Source organism: Centrocercus urophasianus, unplaced genomic scaffold (assembly GCF_019232065.1).
Source record: "Centrocercus urophasianus isolate 14NV4802_14NV808 unplaced genomic scaffold, USGS_Curo_1.0 seq_11, whole genome shotgun sequence".
Taxonomy (NCBI): Eukaryota; Metazoa; Chordata; class Aves; order Galliformes; family Phasianidae; genus Centrocercus; species Centrocercus urophasianus.
The window spans coordinates 48571869-48596149 of NW_024884253.1; the positions used below are offsets into that span (position 1 = coordinate 48571869).

At 38.3% G+C, this 24281-nt stretch overlaps 1 protein-coding gene across 1 annotated transcript in view; it reads left to right on the forward strand.

Moving 5' to 3' along the window:
- The window catches only part of RAB12 (RAB12, member RAS oncogene family), a 23293-nt gene extending 628 nt beyond the window's left edge, over positions 1 to 22665 (forward strand). The window contains exons 2-6 of the mRNA XM_042839612.1: positions 12226 to 12286; positions 19280 to 19418; positions 19993 to 20082; positions 20828 to 20932; positions 21439 to 22665. Of these exons, the coding sequence (XP_042695546.1) occupies positions 12226 to 12286; positions 19280 to 19418; positions 19993 to 20082; positions 20828 to 20932; positions 21439 to 21552 (509 nt within the window). The 3' untranslated portion in view covers positions 21553 to 22665. The remainder of the gene's footprint in view (positions 1 to 12225; positions 12287 to 19279; positions 19419 to 19992; positions 20083 to 20827; positions 20933 to 21438) is intronic.
- The last annotated feature ends 1616 nt before the right edge of the window (positions 22666 to 24281 follow it).

Here is a 24281-nt window from a genome sequence, read left to right on the forward strand (position 1 = left end):
CGCTTTGGTGTCCTCTTTCGTTCTTATGTGTTTAAACAGTGAAACGGCCATAAACTTGAGCGTAGGAAGTTCCGCACCAACATGCGAAGGAACTTCTTCACAGTGAGGGTGACGGAGCACTGGAACAGGCTGCCCAGGGAGGTTGTGGAGTCTCCTTCTCTGGAGATATTCAGGACCCACCTGGACGCCTGCCTGTGCAGCCTGCTGTAGAGAGTCTCTTTTGTTGGGGGGTTGGACTCGATGATCTCTAGAGGTCCCTTCCAGCCCCTGTGATTTTGTGATATTTTTTAAAGTGTTAGGGGTGGCTGGTAAAACAGGTCGTTGTGCTGAAGCCTGAGGTGGTACAGAATTATTCCAGGAGCTGAAGAATTCTGCGGTGTGTGCTGAACATCACTGATGGGACTTCCAAGTGCTGCTCCACACCCCAGCCCGACTAACACCAGATCCCTGCTGCCCGGAAACCCTCCTCAGTGTTACATGTGAGGAAGCTGATGTTTTGTTTGGTGAAGAGCACCTCCTGAGCGTGTTTTGCTCCTTGTTCGACAAACTGGGGGGCTGCTCCCCAGCTTTGTACAGCAGCATGTTGTTCATGGGTTAGTCAGCGGTGCTTTGAGGTGGCTTAATGCCTGCTGTGCTTTGATGTGTGGATGCATAAGGGGAGAAAAACGAGCTGGTGCGTTATTACAGACCTGTTCTGAATGCTTCGGTCCTGCAGCAAAGCGGTTGTTAAATCTGTGTCATTGTAAAATGAGCGCGTGTAGCTAAGTTGTAGCTTGAAATGTGAAGAAACCTATAGCATCTGATGGAAAAGGGTGATGTTGTCTTTTGGAAACTAAGACGCTATTCTCCAAGCCCATCCTTCTGTGACAGAACAATAGAGTTACTATTGTTTGTTTTAGTTGGTGTTTTGTGAGTTTTTATACCTATTTTTTCCCCAGGTCTTCTAAAAATCCCACTCTGATAGTGCTGTGGCTTTTCCTCTGAGCATCCTGTTAGTGCTGATATTTTTAAGTTGGTAACTTAACTTTTTTTTTACTTCCAAAAAGTGAGAAACATAATCCTGAAGTGATATGTTGTTGTAGTGAAGAAATGCTGATGACTTTTGTAGATGGACCAATTTGATTTCACATATGGTAAGCTAGAGAAGTAGAATTGGCAGTGAAATGTCCCTTTACAAATTCTCTGTGACTGGGTTGCTTTGAACTCATGCATCTTTGGGATGACCTACATTTAGCATTCCTTTCAGGCTGGGCTGCTCTCCTTTAGCTAGGGTTAGTTTCCTGATGTGAATCCTGAGAAGTAAGAGGAGGTGCCCTAGGCCCCAGTCCAGACTTCCAGTCTGGTGCCTTGCAAGCACACTGATTTCCTAGATAACCAAGGCAGTGACTGAAGCAGAAAGCTTCCTTATTTCACAAAAGACGGGAAATAAATGGTGGTATGCTGCTAGACAGAGGATTACGTAATGTTTGATGTATGAAGTATGCCAACATAAAGCAGCATAGGGGAATCAGCTTGTGCCAAAATACATGTAGAAACTTGACAGTAATGGCATTCTTTCAAGGTCTTCTGACTGAAGTTGATAGCTGTTGAGATGCCCACAGATCCTTCAGCTGCTAAGTGAAAGATCTTCTCACTGTTGTGACTGAAAGCTTGCACCTCTGCTATTTACATGTTATGTAGAAGGAAAATAATCCGCAATCAAAAATGATCAGCGGTCAGAGTTTGCACAGTTCAAATAATACACTCTTCCCACATAACTGCTTTCTGAAGTGATTTTTTTTTTTTTGAGAGTTATAAGTGAAGAGTGTTTTGAAACATGATTTGAAACAGTGTGACTAATGCAATTTCAGAGGAAGCAATATGAAGCTAATATACCTTGAAATTAAATTTGAAAAGACGGTATAAGAATACAACAACAATTAAAAATTGCTATATCTGCTTATATTAGGGAGATGCAGCTGGGAATGCATATGATTATCTTATCTGGATACTGGCAGCCTCTACCTTCTTTTTATAATAAACCTGTGAAAGTGTAGGCCAAACAGAACAACATATGGCACCTTAACCTCTTGTATGGAAATGTACAGGCTGCTCAGAGGTCTTCTCTCACAGTGGAAGAATTGCAAATGTTCAAAACTTTGCATGCCCAAAGCTTATTGCAAGAGCCTGGCTGACTTCTGTTCCCAGCTGCTGTTTAGGTTATTATTGGGATGTCACTGAGTGTTTCTACATAAACAGAGAGATGTGGATTCAATTAAGAAATATTCAGCATTGTAATGTTAATTTACAAATACTACATTGCCAGATTTTATTACAGAATTTAACAAGCACACCAACGTGTCTTCTGTCTCATCTCAAAACACTGAAGTTCTTTGAAAGTGTTCAAAAATAGCTTGGCAGATTTCAGCACATTATTCATAACTGCACACGATGTGCTGTTGATCTAAAATTCTTTTGATGTATTTATTTTGGGCATTAAGTTGCACAGAATATTGTGTCTCCTTAATCTGCTGTTTACATCACACTGGGAATACTCAGCGCACTCAAATATTTACTGATTTTTGCACACTGGTGTCACATGAGAAATAGATTTTGCTGTTCATGGTTTTATGTGCTAGGTTTGGATGTTTGTTCTTATTATTAGGTTATAACTTATTTTTATTACTGCTTTGGACATGGGCATTTTCTTCAGAAATGTTCCCCCTGTAGCTACAGTGACATAAAATTACTCATTTACACCGGTGTTAAATCCAAGGTAGTTAAGGTAATTCCTTTTCCATGATGGTAGAATTCTTATGTGAGGGTAATGTTGGCATCGTTAATTAATTTTGTCAACAAACGTTTATATACATTTTATTTTAAAATAAAAATTGCTTTTTGAATGTGATGCTGTATGTGGCCTCCACACACCTGTATTTTTCACAGAAGAGCAGGATTAGAACTGTTGCTAGGGTGTTTTTCAGACTCCTAACAAAGCAAAACAAGTATTTCAAATGAATGAGAGTGATCTTTCCAAAAGTAGTGCACAAATATTCATTGCTGTGGTTGCGAGAAGGCTTTAAAGTGGTCAGGAGAGGAGGAGTCCTTGGCTTTCCTTTTTCCTCCTGCCATATCATGCCAAAAGTAGTTCTTATTCCTGAAGAAATTAATCTGTGCATCCAGATCTCCATAGTGATGTTATTATAGTTATTAACATTTAAAAATTATAATAAAGAGTCCTCTTTATTTTTCAAAGGCCTCTGTAGTCCAGCTGCTGTCCCATCCGTATCTCAGTCTGTTCATTGCCAGTCCTTCTGCTGTTTCTGTGACAGATCTACTAAACTCATGTGCTCAGCATTGTTTCCTAGCCAGCGAAGCGTTATGCTTCCTTCATGCTTTTCATCTCAGGACCTGAGGTTCCTGCTCACCCAAAGAGGCAGCCCTGCACTGACTCACTGCTCAGCCAGCCACCTCTCCTGCTCCTCCACCTCAAGCTGAGCTCCTCTGCTCGTGCTGGTCTATGTAAGATTTCTGAGGCCCAGTATCATCCATCCTGCAGCTCTTTTTCCATCATGAAGGCATCCCAGGAAAGAGGCCTTGCCTACCATAGTGCAAGAGCTGAGGTGGGTCTGCAGGCTCGTGGCCAGCTGTTCTTGGGACACTACACCACCATTTGAAGCAAATGACAAAGCCTCCTTCAGGCCTGATTTACAAGGAAAATCATAGGTGGAGCTACTCAGCTGAGTTTGTAATGGGATGTGTTGTTGTGGATCAGGATGGGAGCGCTGTGATCCCTTTTGGACTAATTGTAGCCTGTGGGCAAGCAAATGTGCTGTGGGGAAAGATCCCTTTGGCTTCACAAATGCTCTTTGGCGTTGATTCCCTTTGTTTTAATATACTGTGAAATGGAATGTTGGCCTGTGTTGGGAGCTCACTAGATTTACAGAGCTCCATAGCTTTTTCTTCCAAGTAGTCCATTTCCTGTTAATTCTTTCTAAAATATGCATGTAAAGTACTTAACTTCCAACAAATAGGCAATAGTAATAGTGAAAACTTTGGATTTAACTTCATCAGACCAACTTTAAATAAGGCAACTTCTGGTTTTTTTAGTATGTATATGTGATATGTAGATATATACATGTATGTATGTATTAATGTTTCGGTTTCTTGTCACAATTCAACCTCTTTCTTCATTGTCTTTGGACTAACAATATAAATGTTAGGTTTCATTCCCATAAGCTTTTCCTATAATACTAATTATATTTGTCTTACACTCCTTCTGACAAATGTAACTCATTTCAGTTTTTCTGTGAAGTTTTGTTTTGCCTTCCATAAGATGGCACTAAAAACTTATTTGTGGTGGAGAGGAGAAAAGGGTAGAAGTGAATATCTTTGGCTTTTCCATGTCATAATAAAAGTAGCAGTCAGCCTTCTGTTGGCTTTATACTCAAAATCGGCTCTGTACTCAGACTGAGAAATCTTTGCTGCACATAAAAAAAAAAAAAAGGAAGGAAGGAAGGAAGTTCCGGCCAACAGTACTAGGTATTTATGTGAGAAATAGCCCTCGTCTTCATTTGTTCAAGATATTAATACATACTTATTTTTATTTATTGGCTTTTTGACTACTGTAGATTAGCACAAATAAAGCTTAACAAATATTTTGGTGATGCCGTGCTGCAGTAGTTTGAAAGTACAGTGTAGAGCAGGAGGCTGAGCTTTGCCTAGAAAGCAGTTTGACCTTACACAAAACCTTGAGATAACTGGGGAGCATGTAGGAACTTGCATTGTTTGTTGTCAGTTCTGAAACCATGAGTTCAGGCAGCACAGCTTTGAGCAGAAGCCTGTGCTCTTTGGAGACTGCCTTTTACCATTAGTACTGTTGTCACTTGTAATTGACACTGGAGACCACAACTGGAAGAACCTATCAATAGCTGTTGGCTCAGTATTTGTCAACTAAGCATATTGTACAGCTTTGGTGTAGTCAGCAAGTATTTTCCATGCATAATTATTTGAGCCCTCATAAGGTAACAAATCTGTGTTTTAGTATAGGAAAATGTAGTAGGGAGATGCTGTAAATGGCCAGGGTTTGGGAACAGGGCTTTGGGGAGGGCTGTTTTTACTTTTTATTTTTGAATTGCCAAGAGCTTGTGAAGATGTGTAAATTTGAAATTGACTTTGTTTTCCTCATTTATAAACCAACTGCTAGCCTAGAATGAGGGAAATATTTGGGTTCTGTCAAGACAGTAGAGCTATCCGAATATCTTACAGTGTGTTGTCAGTGCACGCATGAGAATATATGCAAGTACACCAACAGACAGCATGAAGAGCCCACTTGAATGGTGTCAGATGTGGAGTTTCATTTGTAAGGAGAGTGGAATGCAGCTGTCAAACTCAGTCTGGGCCGTGAACAGCTGAGAGTGTCAGAAGCAAAAAATAAAAATAGGGGGCATATGATTCTCAGTTGTGGACTTCAATATTTCTTTCTGAAAGTTGTGCACTTAGACGTTCATTTGATGACACGTACCCTTTGCACAATGCTTGTGTTTTTAGCTGAACTGTAAAATAGAATCCATAGAGTGCCCTTCATTGCAAAAACCTTAAATCTCTATGAAGCTTGTTCACCTGGCTGCCCTTGAACAGGAGGGAGGATTAATATTCCCACTTGTTAAGACTGCAACTATGTAACAACACGTAGCAACACTTCTACCATTTATTTCTTCTAATCCACGGAATGAAAAACTTGGTACTCGAATCAAAATGCTGTGTTCAGTCTCATTTTGGAATAGTTTCTGCCTTCTTAATAGTAGGATTCTGTCATTAATTTTCTTTGGCATTCAGTTTTCCTTTCAGGTCAGGTCATTGTAGACCACTAGCCCACCGTGTTTGTCAGTTCAGTAGGCATTGTTGCAAATGCCTCGTCTTCAAGAAGGCCCAGAGTATCTTATTCATTCCATTCTGCCTTTCACCTCGTTCTGTTTATCAAAAATTTGGTCCATGCTTTGAAGTCAGCTCTGTAAATAGATTAGAGGTTTCGCTCTGAAACTCTCTGAAAGACTTCTCATTCTCGCAGATGGTAAAATTACAAGGAAATAACTTCCTCCATTTTCATTGTTTGGAAATGCTGAGTAACTCAGACTTTCTTAAGCGTGCATCAGGCATTCAAAGACCACTGTTGATTTTCTAAAAATTCATATAATTGTACCTTTGAAGTTTAGCCACTGCATATACGTAACCAATTCTTTTTTTCTGATGTCGGTGTGTCTGTTTTGCTTTGGTCTGTGGCACAGTTGCCAGCAGAGTTACGTGTGTGCTTTTATTTTAGGCGAGCGGTCTCAAGTTTCTGCATGTTAATTGTTCTAGAATTACACTTCAGAGCCATGTGAGCAACGTGCTTTACCTGCCCCCAAAATAATCCCCAAACTGGCTCATAGGTGACTAACACGTAATGCTTCCAAATCTCTTTTTAATCTCTACATGTATAATGTGAGGTTTGAAAGAAGTATTTCCACTTTGGTGGTTCTTAAAATTACCTGTGTGTCTTGAAACTTCAGTTAAAAGCTGCTTTACTTTTTCCTTCAAATAACTTTGGTAACCTTATTCTACCTCCATGCCCATGTACTGTACTCTTCTTTGTATATTTTTTCCCCACAGATAAATGGTAGAGATTGATAGCAAAGCCAGTGTGCATCTTTTCCTTGACTTCAGCAGTTCTGTATTACTGTGGTTTCTATTAATTCCCGTATTGCAATCAATATTTAGTTACAGATGAGGACTGTCTTATAGCAGATGCTGTGCAAGCTGGTAGCAGAGCTGGGTCTTACCTCTAGAAACACAGTCATCAACTGTTGCGGAAGGAAGAAAACTTCTCTATAATGCTGTTGATGTCCAAAGTAAACAAATGGTCCCTGCTTTTGAATTTTAAGTCCATTCTAATGATCAATTAGTATGCAAACTCTGAATTTTTAAACTGTGTCTCTTCAAATACAGTCTGATTATTTTTCACTGATTGCATTGCTTTGCTGGGAATAGCTAATAGGCCTCTGAAAATTCAATCTATTGGAATTGATTTTAGCTGTAGGGGTTCTGTGTGCTCTATTTGCATCTGTTTTCCCAGCTCCTGCCTGAACTTTGTAATTGGGAAGTCTTGGCCTCTTAAGGTCACTCCTTATGAACAAAACAGCTTCCACTTCCTTTTTTTGCCACTTAGGGGAGAAAAAAATTGAAAGCAGTAATGCAGAATGAGGAGTAAGAAGCTTCTTCCCAATGCATTTTATTTCTAGACAAATTGTTTTACAGAAAGAAAACAGACACAGCTGTATGTGTTTCAATGTATGCTTTAGTAGATTTCTTCCTGCAAACAGTAGTTAAAAGTAATTTATATATTATAACCTATTTTGGGCTACACTTCATTTGCACTGGATTTGTTTTCAGTCTGGAACAGCCTCCAGGTTAGTGCAGTGACAAGATACGTCGCTAACGCTGACTTGCCCTTATCTAGAACTTCATTACTGCACTTCTATTTTGAGTGCCTGTTCCCTTTCTTTTAGGGCTGTTTGTTTTGGAAAGGAGTGCAGACAGTTTGCTTAGCTGTTTGTTGCATAGACTTCTTCAAAATAAAGGAAACAAACCTCTCTAATTGCCTTGTAGTCCAGTAGCCCTTTATTTTTCCTGGAAAACTATTGTTTCAGTTGAGTACACGTTGAAGTAGCTGCTCTTGTTTGCGTGAAGTATATTTTTAATCTAAAGCTCTCGCGCTTTCACAACAAAAGCAGTGTGCTTTGTAGAACTTATAGAAGTACTGAATTAATAATATTATCTTCAGCATGCCATATAATTGCTGCTGTACTTAATGCCTTGCTCAACATCCCTCCAGCTAGGGGTGGGGGAGCAGGCTTACCTGCAGTTTGGTGGTAGAGCAAGCTGTATCAGGGTATTTCAAAATGCTTCATAGATACCAAATCATAAACTCAAAGTTGAGTTTGGGATCTATGTTTGTGTGCTTTTTTTTTAATTAACTCTTAAAGACGTGTGCGATTGTGTTAGGATTCCTGAGAAAGGCTGTGCCAGAGAAAAAACAATTGTGGCAGAATCTGACATCCAAAATGAGCAGTTTTAATTCAGGCAGAGGAGGCTGCTAGGATTCACATGTGCCCTGAATGTAGTCATAGTGGAAGAACTGAATGCATGGCTTGCCAGTGGTATGTGTAAGATTACCATGGAGGGAGGGAAGGTGGTGGCCAGCCTTCTGGTTCCCCTCCTGTTGCTGTGTCCTGGCAAAGGACACAACACTTGAGAGTAACCATAAACATGTACCTGCTGGCTCTGCTGGGTGCTTTTGATAACTTGCTGTCAATAAAATCATAGTAGTCGTTTAAATGCAAACTATTTCATGTGAAAATCAGCCTTGGTTTGCCATTGGAAAGAGCCTTTTACAATCCTTTATTTTTATAAGGTGTGTTGTTCAGATTTAATGCAGTTGTCAACAGCAATTATTGATTCCTCGGTTTTATTGAACTATGAATGAATAAAGCCACGTACTGGATGCTGTTCGTGTAATTAGGGACAGAAGGTGCCTGGGTGGCTTGTTCGTATTAACTGTTGTTGACATCTTTGCAGGGACTGTCTGCCATCGTTGGGCTATGTGCTGTATGGCTGTGCTGGTAGAGTGTTACGCCAGGCCTTTCTGTCACGGATCGTGTTCAGGCACAGCACTGAACAGCACACAGCTTCGAGACTGCAGCAGCCTCTGGCAGGACTGAACACAAATGGAACAAATGCCCACGTTTGTTAAACTCAGAGTTGGAATGGGAGACTCCAGCAGTTGGTCCAAATCAAGTGTTCTGCAACTATAGCTATAAGAACACATAAGACTGCTCTTCATGCTCAGTTTACGTGAATGGATAGATCCACTTGTCTACCTCTTGTCATGTGTGACTAACAAGTATTTGTTATCTGCGGTAGTTGGAAGCATTTGCTTCCTAATTTGCTTCCTGAGACTTCTTGATAGGCTTTCCTCATGTTTTTACTACCTGGAGAAATTATATGGATGGCAAAACTTGGTTTGTTGACTTTAGTCAGGCTATTTATTTCATTGAACTTTTTCTTAAGGTGGTGTTTGAAATTGAAGTGGAAAAGAAATGTTGGTTTACTAATTTGTATGTAAAATCAAAGTATAACCTTTGACTGGTCAGTGGTGATACACAGTAATGAAACCTGACAGGCTTTGGAATTTGTTTCTTCGTTTGCAAGAGAACAGTTGCCAGTATTTTTCCTCCACAGTTGGCAGACACTAAACTTTCGGAATTGTGTTGTTGCTTGCAGAGCATTACTAATTATAAAAATTGGTTGAGCAATCTTTTAGCTCTGGCAAGCTATCTGATTGAAGTGTTAGGTGATTCAAAGTGTTTTATAGAACAATCCACCTCTCCGAAACTTACTATTTTGCATAGTTTATTGCAAAGTATAACAGCAAATAAATGTTTCAGGCTGTGACTTTGAGATTATTAACAGAGCAATTTGCCTTTGGAATAAGAAGGTTGGATATTAGGAAAAAAATCCTGTCCGAAGGAGCAGTGGGCCGTGGCACCGGCTGCCCCGGGGGGGGGGGGGGGGGGGGGTCACCAACCCTGGAGGTGTTGAAGAACCATATGGATGTGGCACTGAAGGACGTGGTTTGGGGGTATGGTGGGGATGGCTGATGGCTGAACTGGATGGGCTTAGTGGTCTTTTCCAACCTTAATGATTCTGCGATTCCAAGAATAATAGGGACGTAGTATTTATTCTGAAACAATCCTTTTAAATTTGTAGGCATTTTTCCACTTGATTTCATTAACATATGGTCTGCCTCGTGTTCACAAGAAGTCCTGAGCTGAAAATTTCCTGTATTATAGCAATTGGATTTTCTCTGTAGTGCATTATTTGTATTTAAAATAAAACACACCTACTTTTTTGTTCCTTGGTTTTCTGAGATGACAGTATGTAAATCCCTTCCTTAAAAACTAAAAGGTTTTGCTAATGGACTTGGTGAAATTTGCATGAAATTCCCATGTGGTTTGCAATGCACGGCTTTGGGTCAGAGGTGATATAGACTTGTTTTTGTGTGACAGCAGGACAACTTCTTTAGCAGAAGCTGCATTCTCTCTGGCTTCATACTCAGGTCAAACTCCTCTGCAAGCACAGTGGTCAACCAAAGCCAGCATGCCACCTGTGCCAGCACCATACATAATGTATTCTATTAATATTTCAGTGAGAGGGACAAGGTAGATTTTCTTTTTTTTTTTTTTTTAAAACCTGAGTTCTCAGATGAGTAATGAATGATATAGCGTGTTGTATTCATACAGTAGTAGGACTGGAAACTTGAGGTGGTGGGACAATTATATTGAAACTAAGGAAGGCAGAGATTTGAAACTATATTGATATTGATGATCTCCTTTGTGAATAAAGTTGCTATTGTGTTGTAGACAAGTTATGACCATTAAGGCAAGTGTATGTTATACTTCAAATGTAATTATTTGGAGAAAAGGCATTTAGCAGTAGATACAGATGGTGTTTTAAAGCAACCATTAAAACATTAATGACGTAGCAATGACAAGAACTGTTATTTCCCACATTTTGGATAGTGGAACAGTAGCATGCCCGTTTCACTTTCTTTGACTTTTACACCAACAACAGAGATACTGTTTTTTCAAAAGTGCTAAAGGTATTTGTTAAATAGATGAATAGATGTTCTGAAACTTTAATAATCCTTATACTTTTTCTCAATTTGCGTATGAATACTTTAAAATTGCTGTTAAAATTATAGACTGCAACGTGTGTGGCTTTGGTTGCTGTATTGCCCATGAACCCTGCTGAGGTGTGACTGGGACCTGGAGAAGCAGGATTGTTGTGGTGATAACCAGCACTTTTATCACTATGCAGTGCACAACTGTGAGCCGTTGGTTTGAAGGCATTTTTGTCGAGGGGAGTGAAGGTCAATAATCCTTCCACATATTTAGACTAGATTTCCAGTGTGAAATGTTCTTTTGGTTCCATGAGACTTTGATGCAGATGATGTAAGGGGCAAATTCAGTTCCTTCTATCGAAACTACAGTCTGGTATAGATTCTAAGAATGTTGCAAGGTTTTTACCAACGACAGACATTAGGGAAATGGTTAGTTGTTGTGAGAGGAAATGTAAATCTTCTCTTTGTGTTCACTTTTGTATCTATCCTTGGTATCCACTTGTATGTGAAAAGGCAAAAGTCTTTCCAACACAGCATGCTTCTGCACTTCTGTGTGGGTGTAAGTGTGCCAGTCTGAATGATGTTCTCTTGTCTTTTTATTTCCCTGCTTTTTGATTTAGTACTGTCGGAAGGGATGGTGTTCAGAAGGAAGAAGTGAAGCAAAAAGATTTATACAAACATTAACCTGCTCATTTTAGTGTACAGTTTATGAGTACTGTGATATCATCCTAAGACACTTGTACCCTAAAATATTTTTGTGTTTGAGGTGGTATTCTTTTGTGTCTAGATATTGTTTGGCCATACTGTGTCTCTGTGTTGATTGCCAGCATTATTTTCATGGACTTGAAGTCTTTTTGTATAACAAGGTCTTCGTGGGTCTATCTTTGCTGTTTAGCTTGCATTCAAATTCTGGTTGAAATTTGGAGATGATGGTTGAAAGTACTATACGGGTATAAAAGGAATTTTTAAAGTTGTTCAAAATTGAAGCAATTTGCTCATAAACATTTGCCAGAATGAAGAATGATGGTGCTGACAAACTGCATAAACCAACTGCAATTCCAGCACTTCCACTCTGGCACCTTACAAACACTGAGCATCTGGCTTGGGTGTAGTTGTGTACTGCTCCACTTCACAGACTGGTGTGGAGGGACGGGGTTTGCTTCATGCCTCCGAGGCAGCTGTGCCATTTGAAAGTAGAGCAGGCTTGTCCTTAACAGTCAATGTGAATAAGGGAGAAACAACCAACCGTGCCTGTTGTTTTACTGTTGTGTTGGGTTCACCTGCTGCTGGAACTATTGCACAAAGTGGAAAGTTTATGTTGTGATGATACCAAATCAGGTGGCTCACAAACTATATAGCTGTAGACAAATCCGTGTGATGATCTTGCCTGTTGCAAACCTGTTAAAAGTTTATTAAAAAAAAAAAAAAAAAAAAAACAACCTATCCAAAAATGATAGTAATAATTTACACCCTCATTACTTTTGCTTCTTATTTCTACTTTTCTGTTTACTGTATTTTATTTATAGGTGTTGATTTTAAAATCAAAACAGTAGAGCTAAGAGGAAAGAAAATTAGATTACAAATCTGGTAAGTAAAACAAATGTGCAACCAGCAGTATGTTTTAATTTTTATGTTATAGCATGAATCAATATGCTTGTCTAATACTATTAACTGTTATAAGCTGGTTTAGCTCTTAGACTTTTGTTTCTCTCTTCCATTCCCACCTGACTTAAGCAAAACCAAATAGCTCTTAGGTTTTCATGAGGATAAAGGAGGAGATAGATGGTTAGAAGTAGTGCACGAGTGTAATTACTGAAATATTAATGCATCACAGAGATCTCAAGGACTTTTTTCTGGAAGTGTGAAATCATCCATACAAGAAATAGGAGTTCAACAAACAAAAGAAAGTGACCATGTTAAATAGACATAGTTAGATTTTTATATTCTGGACTGTTCTAAACTGACTTGCTACAAAAGCAATTATAAGGCAGCCATAAAATACTTCCTAAACTATTTTCTGAAACTTGATTAGACTGTGCTGTTTTCTTGACACTGTGGTAAATTACTTAAAAGTGAAGTGCTTTCAAGACTAAGCAAATTATACCCCCTACAACAGCACTGAGACAGAAAATGATCTCATACAACCAAGACAGTATACATTAACTAGAAATAATGTTCTGCTGCAGAAAGCTTGATGTCTAAGCTAAGCTTTTCTGTTCTAGGGTAGGATACATGTTTCCTCATAACGATTCCCCATGCTAATGATAGAATTTGAATTGTTTAGGACTTATTGAGTTTATGTGCTCCTTTGTTTTGCAGACTTGTCTAATACATAAACATTGTTTTGAGAGAATAAACCAGCTATGTTAATATGCATTAATCTTACGTACTACTATGTAGAAGCTTAGCTTTGGTTGATTAACAGTGCTTGGTGCATAATTGGCATTGTAGTTAAGCTGATATAGCTGCTAACAATCTCTAGAGGGGGGAAAGAGCTCTGAACTCTGAGACACTTTTGGGATAATCTGGTGATTTCTCATTCTTAACTACATGGGTGCAGTGAATTCAGCTTACTAACTCCTCTTGGCAGGTCACCATCAGCTGTTTGTCACACCATATGTCTGTCTTGCCTCCCTCTGAGTTAACTGCTACATCATCTTTGGTATCATCAGTCACCTAACACTTGAATGTTATTGGCATGTCTTCATCCATCATGTGTCCCTGCTTGGAAACCTATGACCACAAGGCTGGCAGTTGAGCCAGCAGTTGCTAGCCAGGGTCTGCTGAAGCTGACAGAGGTAACAGAAGTTTTTTTGATAAGGAGATGCTACCGTATGCCTAACTTAAAATTTTGCTATGAAATATGCTGAGCTTGACAATCAACTTTTTTCATGTTGAATAAATACTTTTTAAGAGATGTTTAGCTGGAAAAGAGATGCTTAAACCATTATTTTCCACATATTGAGAATATGCTCGTAGGACATAGGAAACTTTTTAAACTAAAAATTGATAAGTGCTAAAAAAATGTGACCAATAATCCTATGCAAAGACATGCTAAAACGGTGAATAAAACACATTATAAAGAAGATATGTTAACAACAAGGAGTACAATATCCAGCTATCCAGTGTCACTCTCTCTTCAAAAACTGCTGTTAAAATGCTGTTCTTATGGATTACACTGAAAACTGTCATGGCATGCTTGTAAAGTTTTTGAAAAGCAATTAAATGACCATCACTTTCACTCATTTATTTTGAAGCATTGTTGTATGTGTTGTTGGGCCTATTTATTCTTTTCATACCTTCAGTTGTTAGATGAAAACAGGAAAGCAATTTACAAAGTCAACCACTTAAAGTTTTAAAGTGCCAACTTAAGTCATGTGGTTGATCCTACTTCTACCTGTGTGGAGGTGTTGAGACAAGATTGCCTCATGCTTCCCGGTGGTCTTCCAGAGATCACAGTAATTACTACAAAACCCTGTATTTTGAACAAATGAGCAATTAAAGGAACAAATCATTTCTAAAATGTTTGATTCCGGAAAATGGCTAAGGTTGCATTTTGAAGCATCCGAGCTTGGTTATTTTTTTTCAGTCATTGGTAATTCTACTTCAGAAATCAAACAAGAATGGTTGTTCATTTGTTTCTGTTTTTTTCAATACCAGACTGGGCTTTCAGTGGAGACTTGACTTCTGTCTTTGCTGACTGCTCTGCCAGCAGTGTTTTCCAGAGACCTCTGCCAATTCTATTTATGAAAAAACAGCAGAGAACTGAATGTATCAGTCAGTGATGTTTTCTTTTGAAAGTATCTCTCACCTGGTTGCTGTTATTAGAGTAGCATACAAATCAGACTTTCTCCGTATTGCTTTTGCGGTGAGATATTGTATGCTTGAGGATCAAAGAGGCTTCCGTAGTTAGGATAGCACTGCTACCTTCAATCTGTTTCCTTGACTTTTAGTCACGAAACAACCTTCTGCTCCTTGGAAGATGGCACAGTAGAGCAGCACTGAGAATGCTCAGTAGCATTTATTTTCCCCACGCACCCTCTCACCCCCCAGCGCAGTAGCAGTGACCCTTGAGCTGGCAGTAGTAGATGCAATAGGTCAGCTTCTGTGTCGCAGTTCTTGGCTGAAAGTCAGCTTCTGTGTCGCAGTTCTTGGCTGAAACAAGCTCATATATTCTGTAGTGTCTGTTGCAGTTATGCAGTGGGTAAAGTAACTGAGCGGTTAGCCTGATGATCAGAGTGTACCTGAGCATCTCTGCTTTAGTGCTGTCTCAGAGCCAGACCAGATGATAGGAATCCCACTTTCTTGCTTTGGAGCATAAATGTATCAGGAGGACAGTGGGATCTGACTGTGCCCTGTCACTTGAAGAATCTCAGCATTTAGCTGAAGTAAAAAGCACCCAGGTCAGGCTTCCAGTCTGCAGGTCCCCAGCTGCTGGAGGCAGTGGTGCCCTGCTGCTGTGCCCGGTGCCCTGCTTGGGTAAAGAAGCTGCTGGCACCTGGCAAAAAATCTGGGATTTGCTTCTGAAAGTTGTTTGAACTGCTTTCTCTTTAAAAGTTGTGATGCTGCCAGCCCAAGGTTTTCTATAGGCTGTAGTGCTGGAAATTGAGACAGGGAGTAATGTAAGGAAAGCATTACCTGTCCTGAAATGTAACAGAATGTAGTTCTGAAATGTTAGTACCTCTGACATAAATTGTTTCATGTAATAAAAAATTGCAAATGACTGATTTTTTTGTTTTGTTTTGTTTTAATGGGAAGGAAAGCTCAGCTTAACAAGTAGAATTAATCCCAAAATGACTTAATTTTTTTTTTAATGTCTCCAAGTACCATAAAAGCACAAAGCAAGTGCAAATGTTCAATTGTTAAATTTTTTATTTCTGTTTAAAAATACATTTCCTCCCTATTGCCACTTCACTCTACCACTCATAAAAAATGAATTTAACTTCAGAGCCAATGACAGTTTTGAGTCTGTATGTGCATTATACAGTCTGAGAATACAGCAAGTCAACACCTGAATAAAGGATTTGTGTTGTGGTGGTGGTGTTTTTTAATTTGCATTTGTTTGGTGTAATGTTTGTCTGTATTTTCAGAGTGATGTCTAGTTTCTGTTAATGAGGCAGGAAATTGCAGGTTGTAGTTGGTGAAGGAGACATAGGCTGAATGTTTATAATTAGCATTTGGAAATAGCAGTACTTTTTCCATTAAAGCAAGTTCTTGGAAAAATCAGTAAAAGGAAACTTGTTTTAGCATTTAAAAAAAGAAGTCATCTGTTGTATTTTCTCAGTGATGCAAAATCATTGATGAGGTAGTAGTTAATTGTTTGGACTTCTGGAGTTCGAATGAAGTTGAACTGCCTTATAGTTTTATGTTGATTCTTGCAAGAGAAATAAGGAACTAGCAGCATTAGCATTGCATACGAGATCCATGAAGTTGCATACTGTTAGTGCAGTTAAATAATGCTCCTCTCACAGCTTTCCAGTGGTCCTTCCAAGAGCTGTCTTCACTTAAGTGTTCCCACTGTGGGAGAGTAATACGTTGACAATAGTGTAACAAACTTAATTTCTCCAGTACAGCACATGAAAGGAAGACATTTTTTGATGGATATGCTTTTAACATTAGCTCTACTTTAGGCTTGTTATTTTTTTTCCTTCCTGCTGGAAGAATTTGCCACACATTTTTATAAAAATAGATCATAGCTCCTCGTGCAAGATAAGTTTCGCTATGTAAGATCAACTAGATACTCAGTGGCAGCTTATTTAGCTAGTTTGAGGTTGCTGATTATTGCTGATTTTAGAGATCATTTTCCAATTTCCTCCTTACTACTTGAAGTATAATACACTGTTATTGTAATATTAAAGGCCATGAATTCAGCTTATTTTCTTCCAGTTTTTGAAGGAAATGGGTATTATCAGATCATGCTTACAATCAGAAACCTGTTGTCTGGTTTCATTTAAATTTCCTGCAGCAGGGGATGCACTGGTTACACAAAGCATGTGGACATTGTGATTATCAAAGCAAGGCAGAGAAAGTCAGCCATAATTCACCATGGTTAGAGTGACTGGCAGGTGACAATTGGTGGCCATCTGTTCATTGAACATGTAGTGGGGTTTTTGAATGATCTACACAAAGAGGAGTGCAGGACCTGAGGGTATTTTAAGAACCCGAGGTTGTTGTGAGGTGAGGAGAGGTTGATAATGCCAGATAGACTGGGTGATAATGCACTTAGCAGGCTTGGGGAAATGCGGGGCGGAAGAAGCTGTAGTGGCTGAGTGTAATGTTGACTCCAGTGCTTACACATAAGTGTACCTCATGTGTTCGTTGGTCTCTTTAGAGAGAATAGTTGGATGTTAGTGTGTTTATTTCCCCTGTGTATTTTCCTAACGTTTGAACTGTGTGATCTGGTGCTTCAGAAGGGGCCCCTTTGTGGTGGAATTGCTAAAACCCCTTAACATCGACCTGTAGGCACAGTTAGCTCTGAAATGGCTCCTCTCTCTGCTCTGATACGGGCACAGAGAAGAGGGAAGACTGACTGGCAAAAAAAGCAGTGGTTTTCATCAGTCAGACCACATCTCAAATTGATGCATTCTTCCATATACGGGGTATGCCCTGCCAACTGCCATCTGGTTGTGTCTGCGCAGTGATAGAGCTAAAGAGATCCCATCCCTAATGCACTTTGTCGGTAGGCTGGATCAGCAGCAGGCGGCAGAGGCCGCTCTACACGGTTATAATTTTGAGAAGCCTGTTCTAAGCACAGAAGCAATGCTATCCATATGTGGAAAATCAACGGTTCATACTAGAATTCTTAAATTTTTCATGGAATGAATTTCCAAAGGTTCTGACAAAACCAAACCATCACCAAAAAAAAGTAAGGGAAGAGAAAATGAATTGCATCTTTTAAGTAATACTTACATATGTGACTCCAGCTGCCAGAACTTGTATTGCTTTAATTAAAAAAACATTTCATTCATGATAAGAAAGCGGCCAATTGACCATCTAAAACTGTCTGAAATACTTCTAGAGCTTGATCTCATTGAAACAGTCTACCTGTTTCATCTTCAGTAGGGTCCCAAGGGTTTGTGCAAATTCACTTCTGAAGTTTTGAGTAGAGAATGGGATATGAATAAAAATAAAAATGTATGCAGTAGGAATTTGTTTTCTTCCACCTCCCTACCCCAAGTTCCATATCATGATGCTGCTGGCTTAGTGAAGTGTTAGTATTTTTCCACAGGTTATGAAATAGAGATCTCACATCTTTTTCTAGGGGACAGTGTTTACTTTGTGAAATCACCTACCAAAAATTTGTTGCTATCAAGTATGTTTGTGGCTATTTCAGGAGAAAGTACTTTACTTTAAAGCCTGCTTAGTTTAGATCCTTAAAGATTTTGTGAAGAGCACGATAGGTTTGTTGTAGTTTATTTTGCTACTTGTTGTGCATAAACCTTAAAAAGGATTCTTCAGGATAATCAATGTGGCATTTTGTGAACATAACATTTTTTTTGCTTTTTGGTAACAAGTGTTTCAGTTATCCATTGTTAATCTCATTCCCAAGTTTATTCTTATCCTTTTTGTCTAAAATGTGACTGTTGAATAGAGTTCCTTTTGAGTTTTAGGGTCCATATGCATGGGCACACATTTTTTCCCATGCACTTTGAATTTTATTTAGTCTTTTGACTTATCTTTTGGTTTACTTCGAAGTGCCATATAACTTAATATTTGCTTTTGATACCAGTCACATTTTAAGACTTAGGGTATACACCAGCTGTTGTATTAGTATAACTGCCAAAAATCTTCCATGACAAGACTCAGTAAAAAATAGCTTTGTCTTATCTGCTTTGGAATATCAGCTATAGCTAGTATAGGCATACAGTTGACATTGCTTGAAAGTAATCTCCAGTGTAAATGCACTGTGATAGAAATGCCTGCAACATTGAACGTGAGGATAGGAATGCTATTTGACCACCTCAGATTAGTAGATGTAAATGTGAAAGGCAATAATCTACTTTCAAAAGCTGTTCTATATAGGGGTTGTTTACTTAATTTAGGAATCACTTCTTTAGAAGTGAATTCTGCCAGTAGCCTCTGCATTAGTCTTAAAAACCATAGTTGAATTTCTGTGGTTGATCCAAAAAGACTCTGAAAGTTCGAATCATAATAATCAGTGTATTGCTCATTTTATTGTTGGATGTCCAGCTGTTTTAGTTTGCTAAGCATGTATCCATTTCTTTTTCTTTTATTTTTTTTTTCAGGGCTGTTTAAAAAAGAAACAACCATACACCACAAAACCAGCTTAATCTGCTGGTACATTTCCATTGAACAGCTTCATTTTCAGCTACATGTAGACCTATTTGGTGGCCTTTCTTGGTGAAGTTAGTATGGGCTAAGTAGTTCTGATATGAAAACTTTTGTAATTGAAAGTAGTGCTCCATTTTTTCTTTTCCTGACATACACACAGACATTCAATTTTCAATGTAAAGTATCTAATAGGTGTGGGAGGCTGTCTTTATTAAGATAGAAACAAAGTTATTGTATACTTTGTGAATCCATGAAACGTGTGTGCCAATGTTTGCTGCTGCTTCTTAGGGACACAGCAGGTCAGGAGAGATTCAACAGCATTACCTCAGCTTATTACAGAAGTGCCAAGGGAATTATTTTGGTGTATGATATAACCAAGAAGGAAACATTTGATGATTTACCAAAATGGATGAAAATGATTGATAAGGTAGGCTCTCTTAAGTTTTTTGGGGGGTTTTTGGTGGCTTTTTTTTTTTTTGTTTTGTTTTTTTTGGGGGGGTGGGGTGGGGGGAAGAATAAATTCTTTCTCAAAAGGACTAAGTATTGTGTGCTTTTAACAGCATAATTACAGGGTTATTAAACTGGAACTGCTGGTTTGCTTGGGATTCTGTTAGCACGAATTTAACATTTACGTGTTCTGTTGCAAAATAATTGTCCATTCCTGTTTCCTTTGACTGAACTAGTTAGAAGTGACAGTGGAAATCTGTAACATTATGCATTTGCCTGTGCACTGGGGAAAGAAGAAATTTTGGTCTGTGAAATAAGTCATTTTGTTCACTCCTAGGTGAACTGGAACAACTGGTTCTTAATAAAGTTTTTAAAATAATGTTTAAAAATTTAAGTTGAAAATTCTTAAAATAATGTTTAGGAAGGACATTAACATGTTAAAATGTGTAGATGTGTTTCATTATTCAGTAAAGGAATTTACTTTTTGTTTTTAATATTGTATGAAGCCTCATTTTTTTTTTTTGGTTTAGTTTATTAAAATGTTTTACTTGCAGTATGCTTCAGAAGATGCAGAGCTTCTATTAGTTGGAAATAAACTGGACTGTGAAGTTGATCGAGAGATTACTCGACAGCAGGGAGAGAAGGTAAGAACAGGTATAAATAAATTCTAAGTTACAGATGGAAGCAAAAGTGCTGTGACATTGCTGTTGAGAGTCCTTGGCTATTCTTAGTCATACTGTTGGACCTCAGGAGCATACTGAGAATGGGAATGTTTTGTCAAAATTCATAGTTTGCTTGCTTCTGTTTATACAACCCCCCAGTACACAGTAGTGTAGTGAATCCCTCTTTTTGGCATGTAAACTATGAAAAGAGATACAGTAAAGACTTGAGTCGTAAATAGAGAGATGTCCATTTAGGACGTGTTTGTGATCCTTCTTCCAGATATTGGCCTTTCAGTACTACCTTAGGATTGGCAAGAGTCCTGCTTGATTTTTTAACTCAACTTTGCTTTCACGGTTGTTGGATTTTCGTGTTTTTCTTGATCACAAAAGTAGTAAGGAAAATGAAAGGAGAATGTACCCTCTTGATCAGGACAAATACAAATATTTTTCTTCTGAAAAGTTCCTACTCCTTGGCAATCTGAGTAATCCTTGTCAACTGAGGATATTAATTTTTCAAACTTAGGTCTAGAAAAGTGCAGAACGCTTCTCCATTAAACCAAATCTAAGTGAAAATTAGCTGTATCTGACAATGTTTGCTGTACCTTAGAGATTCAGGGTAATTAATTGCATAAGAGATCAGTCACAGATTTCAGGGAAGCTTATTAAAGATTTAATGAGGAATGTATATTTGTTGTTTTTGTAGTTATTTTACTTTTTCTTCCATCAGTTTGCACAGCAAATAACTGGGATGCGGTTCTGCGAAGCAAGTGCCAAGGACAATTTTAATGTGGATGAAATATTTCTAAAGCTTGTTGATGACATTCTGAAAAAGGTAAAATATTGAGGTGATAGTTTCTGCCCACATAAGTGGCTCATGCTTAATACTGAATCTCTGATTGTGTTTGTCAGGAGGACATGGAGGGGTAAGTGCACGCAGTCAGGTGAAGTTGATATGTAGGGGGCATGATGTAGTTTGCAGCCTACTGCCTGCATCAGTGAATTGCTGTCTAGCTTGGTAGACATCTGCTTCTATTTGCTGATTCCTGTTTCTTATAACTTCATATCAGCAGCTGACTATACACTTGCCTGCTTTTGTTTGCAGGCAGTTCTTTTGTATTTTGTCACGTTTTGAAAGTGAGGCTTATTTTGACAGCGTTTCCCGACTTCATTGGAAAATACATTGTTAGCACAACTTGCTTGAATGTAGATCGATAATTAATAAGATCTGAAAATCCTTAGGTGTGGAGGCTTTGGCTGATAGTGACCTCTTGAAACTATCTAATTATGCTGAGTTCTGTGCAGATGATTGTTTACAGGCGATGTTTTCTTTTCTTTAAGATGCCACTGGATGTTATAAGAAATGAGTTGTCCAACAGTATCCTGTCCCTGCAGCCAGAGCCAGAAATCCCACCAGAACTGCCTCCTCCAAGGCCACATGTCCGTTGCTGTTGACTTGTTACTCCATACAGAGTGGAAAAATAGGAGTGGGAGGATAAAGAAAGTATCTGTACTACTCTGCACTACAATCATTTGGCAGTTTCTTGTTGCACTTTGTTATTCGAGTCAGAGCTACACACTAACTTGTAAATATGCAAATATGCAATCCTTTGTAGGATTCAACTATATAACATTTAATTATTGCCCTTGACCCTCACAATGATGTTTCATTCATTGCCCCAGTGTTATAAATACTGTACAGTTGGTTGAGATTTACCACACTTCCAGTCGAGGAAAAAGGAGAAGTTAAATCTATACCTATTCTTGACATAAATGTTGTAATAGTTCTTGTTATTATAAACAGGCAGGCAGAAGCTCTTCTGGTATGAAGATAAGTATATGGTGCTTTGCTGACTATTTTAAAGACAATTTTTTTTTAAACAGAGGACTTTATGTACAAAGCTTCCATAATCAGCATTATGTTTCATTTTAATGTAGTGAAAACATTTTGGGCTGTAGCATCCTCTGCTGACTGGATTTGTTGAAAAGCTAAGTTTAATTTTTGGCAGCCTTATTTATTTTGTTTAATGCTGAACCCATCCTTTTTGTACTAAGACGTCACATCTGGTGCAAATTTGATTGCGCTGAAATTGCATCTATTTTCTGCATAAGCATAAACTTAATTGCAAGAATCAATAAGTTTCAATAAAAGAATGAAGATTATATTCAAAACTCTATAAGAAGGTATAAAAAGCAATGCTGCTGTCCTAGACAAATTCTTTAAAAAAAAAACAAAAAGATTTTCCTGTGTTAAGGAATATATATGTGTATTTGTCTGGACATCTCTAGGGTTGGGGGGAGGGGAAATTAAGGTAAAAGAGGTTTTTCTTTCCTAATAGTAGAAATTATTCCCATCAAGCAAATACTGTGTTAGATTTTTGTCTGATAATGAATTTGTGAATTATATCTTTGGTATATCTTTTATTAAAATGCACTGTTTAGTTTAGCTGTGGTAAATCGGTAGTTACATATTTGAATAACTTGGTGTGTCCTGAATGTTTGTGGTATTGAAAAGCATTGTGGTCTTTCTAAACTAATGAAGTGCAAATAAAATTTTGTATTTATGAATGACAGTGGAACTGCACCTGTTATTAGAATGGCAAGTATATCAAGTCATGGGTAAAAGGTAAAATCTAGGGTATGGAACAACTGCTTCTGTATTAATTTCCTTATTATTTAACTTTCTGTTTGACAGTTCCTCTAGACCTTGTTAGAAGAGCAGCAAACATTAATTGCTCACCTTGATGCTTGCTGTCTTGGGATGACCTAGCCCAGCTGATACCTCCAAACAGCATGTGACTGCTTGTCATGTTACCTTAGCAGGTGGTTGCAAAGCTATTGATGACACTGGCAACACAAATATTAACCAGTCTTTTTCACACTACAGCTTTTTCTACTTCTCATTCTCTGGTGCTGGAACCCATTTTGTCACTTTTGCCACTCTAGCTGAAACACTGACACTTAACAGTAAGTTGTACCACTGATTAAGCAGCAGTTTCTCTGCTTTGTGGAAGGAAAAAAGATGCAAAGAACTGCAGACGTTTTAAAAAGATATTTTTTTAATTCCTTATTTCAGTAAGCAAGCTCTGATATTCTGAATACAATACCATGCCAGTCTTAGCACATTTTGATTTCAATTTACAGATTAAGGAAGCATGGTTGATATTTGTGCTTATGTCTTCTGCCACCTTGTGCCTAAACAGTTTGCTTTTTTAGGTAGTAAACTTATGGTTTACTATCATATTGATAAGATAAAATCAATTTCTAAAGCACTTGTAGGATTTCTGATGATACTGTGGGCAATAGCATGGAAGGAAGAATTATGGAAAAGTGAGTTTTAACTTGACAACAATTCTATTTTAGCTGATTTGTTTTTATATGTACCTAGAATCTTGTGATTTTTTTTTTCTGCAGTTTTTGAATTTAATAAAAATTAAGAAATCTGACTTAGATATTCTTCTTGTAATTATGTTCTGTTTGTATATAGGTAGATCAGAATTTCATTCTCTTGTACAAAAAAAAAGAAAAATTACTGCATTTGAGAGCCATATTTATTTGAGAAGGCTTGAATGTATTTGCATATTCATTGGAAATCATAAAAAGTTCAGTAAACCTTCAGATCCATTTTAGTATTACCCTAAAGAGAGTTTTGTCTCCTACTTTGATCTCCGCAACTTTTCGTGAGTCAGTGTTTGTTTATATCTTAACAAAGATTTGCACTGTGGCATGGAAGGATGGGTGGGAAAGAGAACAATTCTTACTGTCCTGTTTCCTCATATGGAGTTCCAGCTGTCAAGCCAACCCTTGTTGATCTTTAATGATGGACTGCTAGAATGATCTGCACAACCATTGGGAGACCATAAAAGGGGGGAGGAGGGGGGGAAGGGAAGCTGAGAACTAGGTACAGTTCTAGATCTGTTCTAACTCATGGTAGCAGATCATCGTTCTTCACAAGCTGTGGTTTGGAATAATCCATTCCCCTTCTTTGGGGTGTTTGTGTGCATTGTTTCTTTCTAATAGTGAGCCCAGCACACTTTTCCACTCTTATCACTGCACTGGTCAGAGGCTGCTAGGTCTTTTAGTCCCTGATAGTTTTTTCATACTACAGAATATATACAGCATATCATTATTATTCTTATCAAGCTTGCTTGATAAGCAAGCATGGCAAGCAGAAACAAACAAAC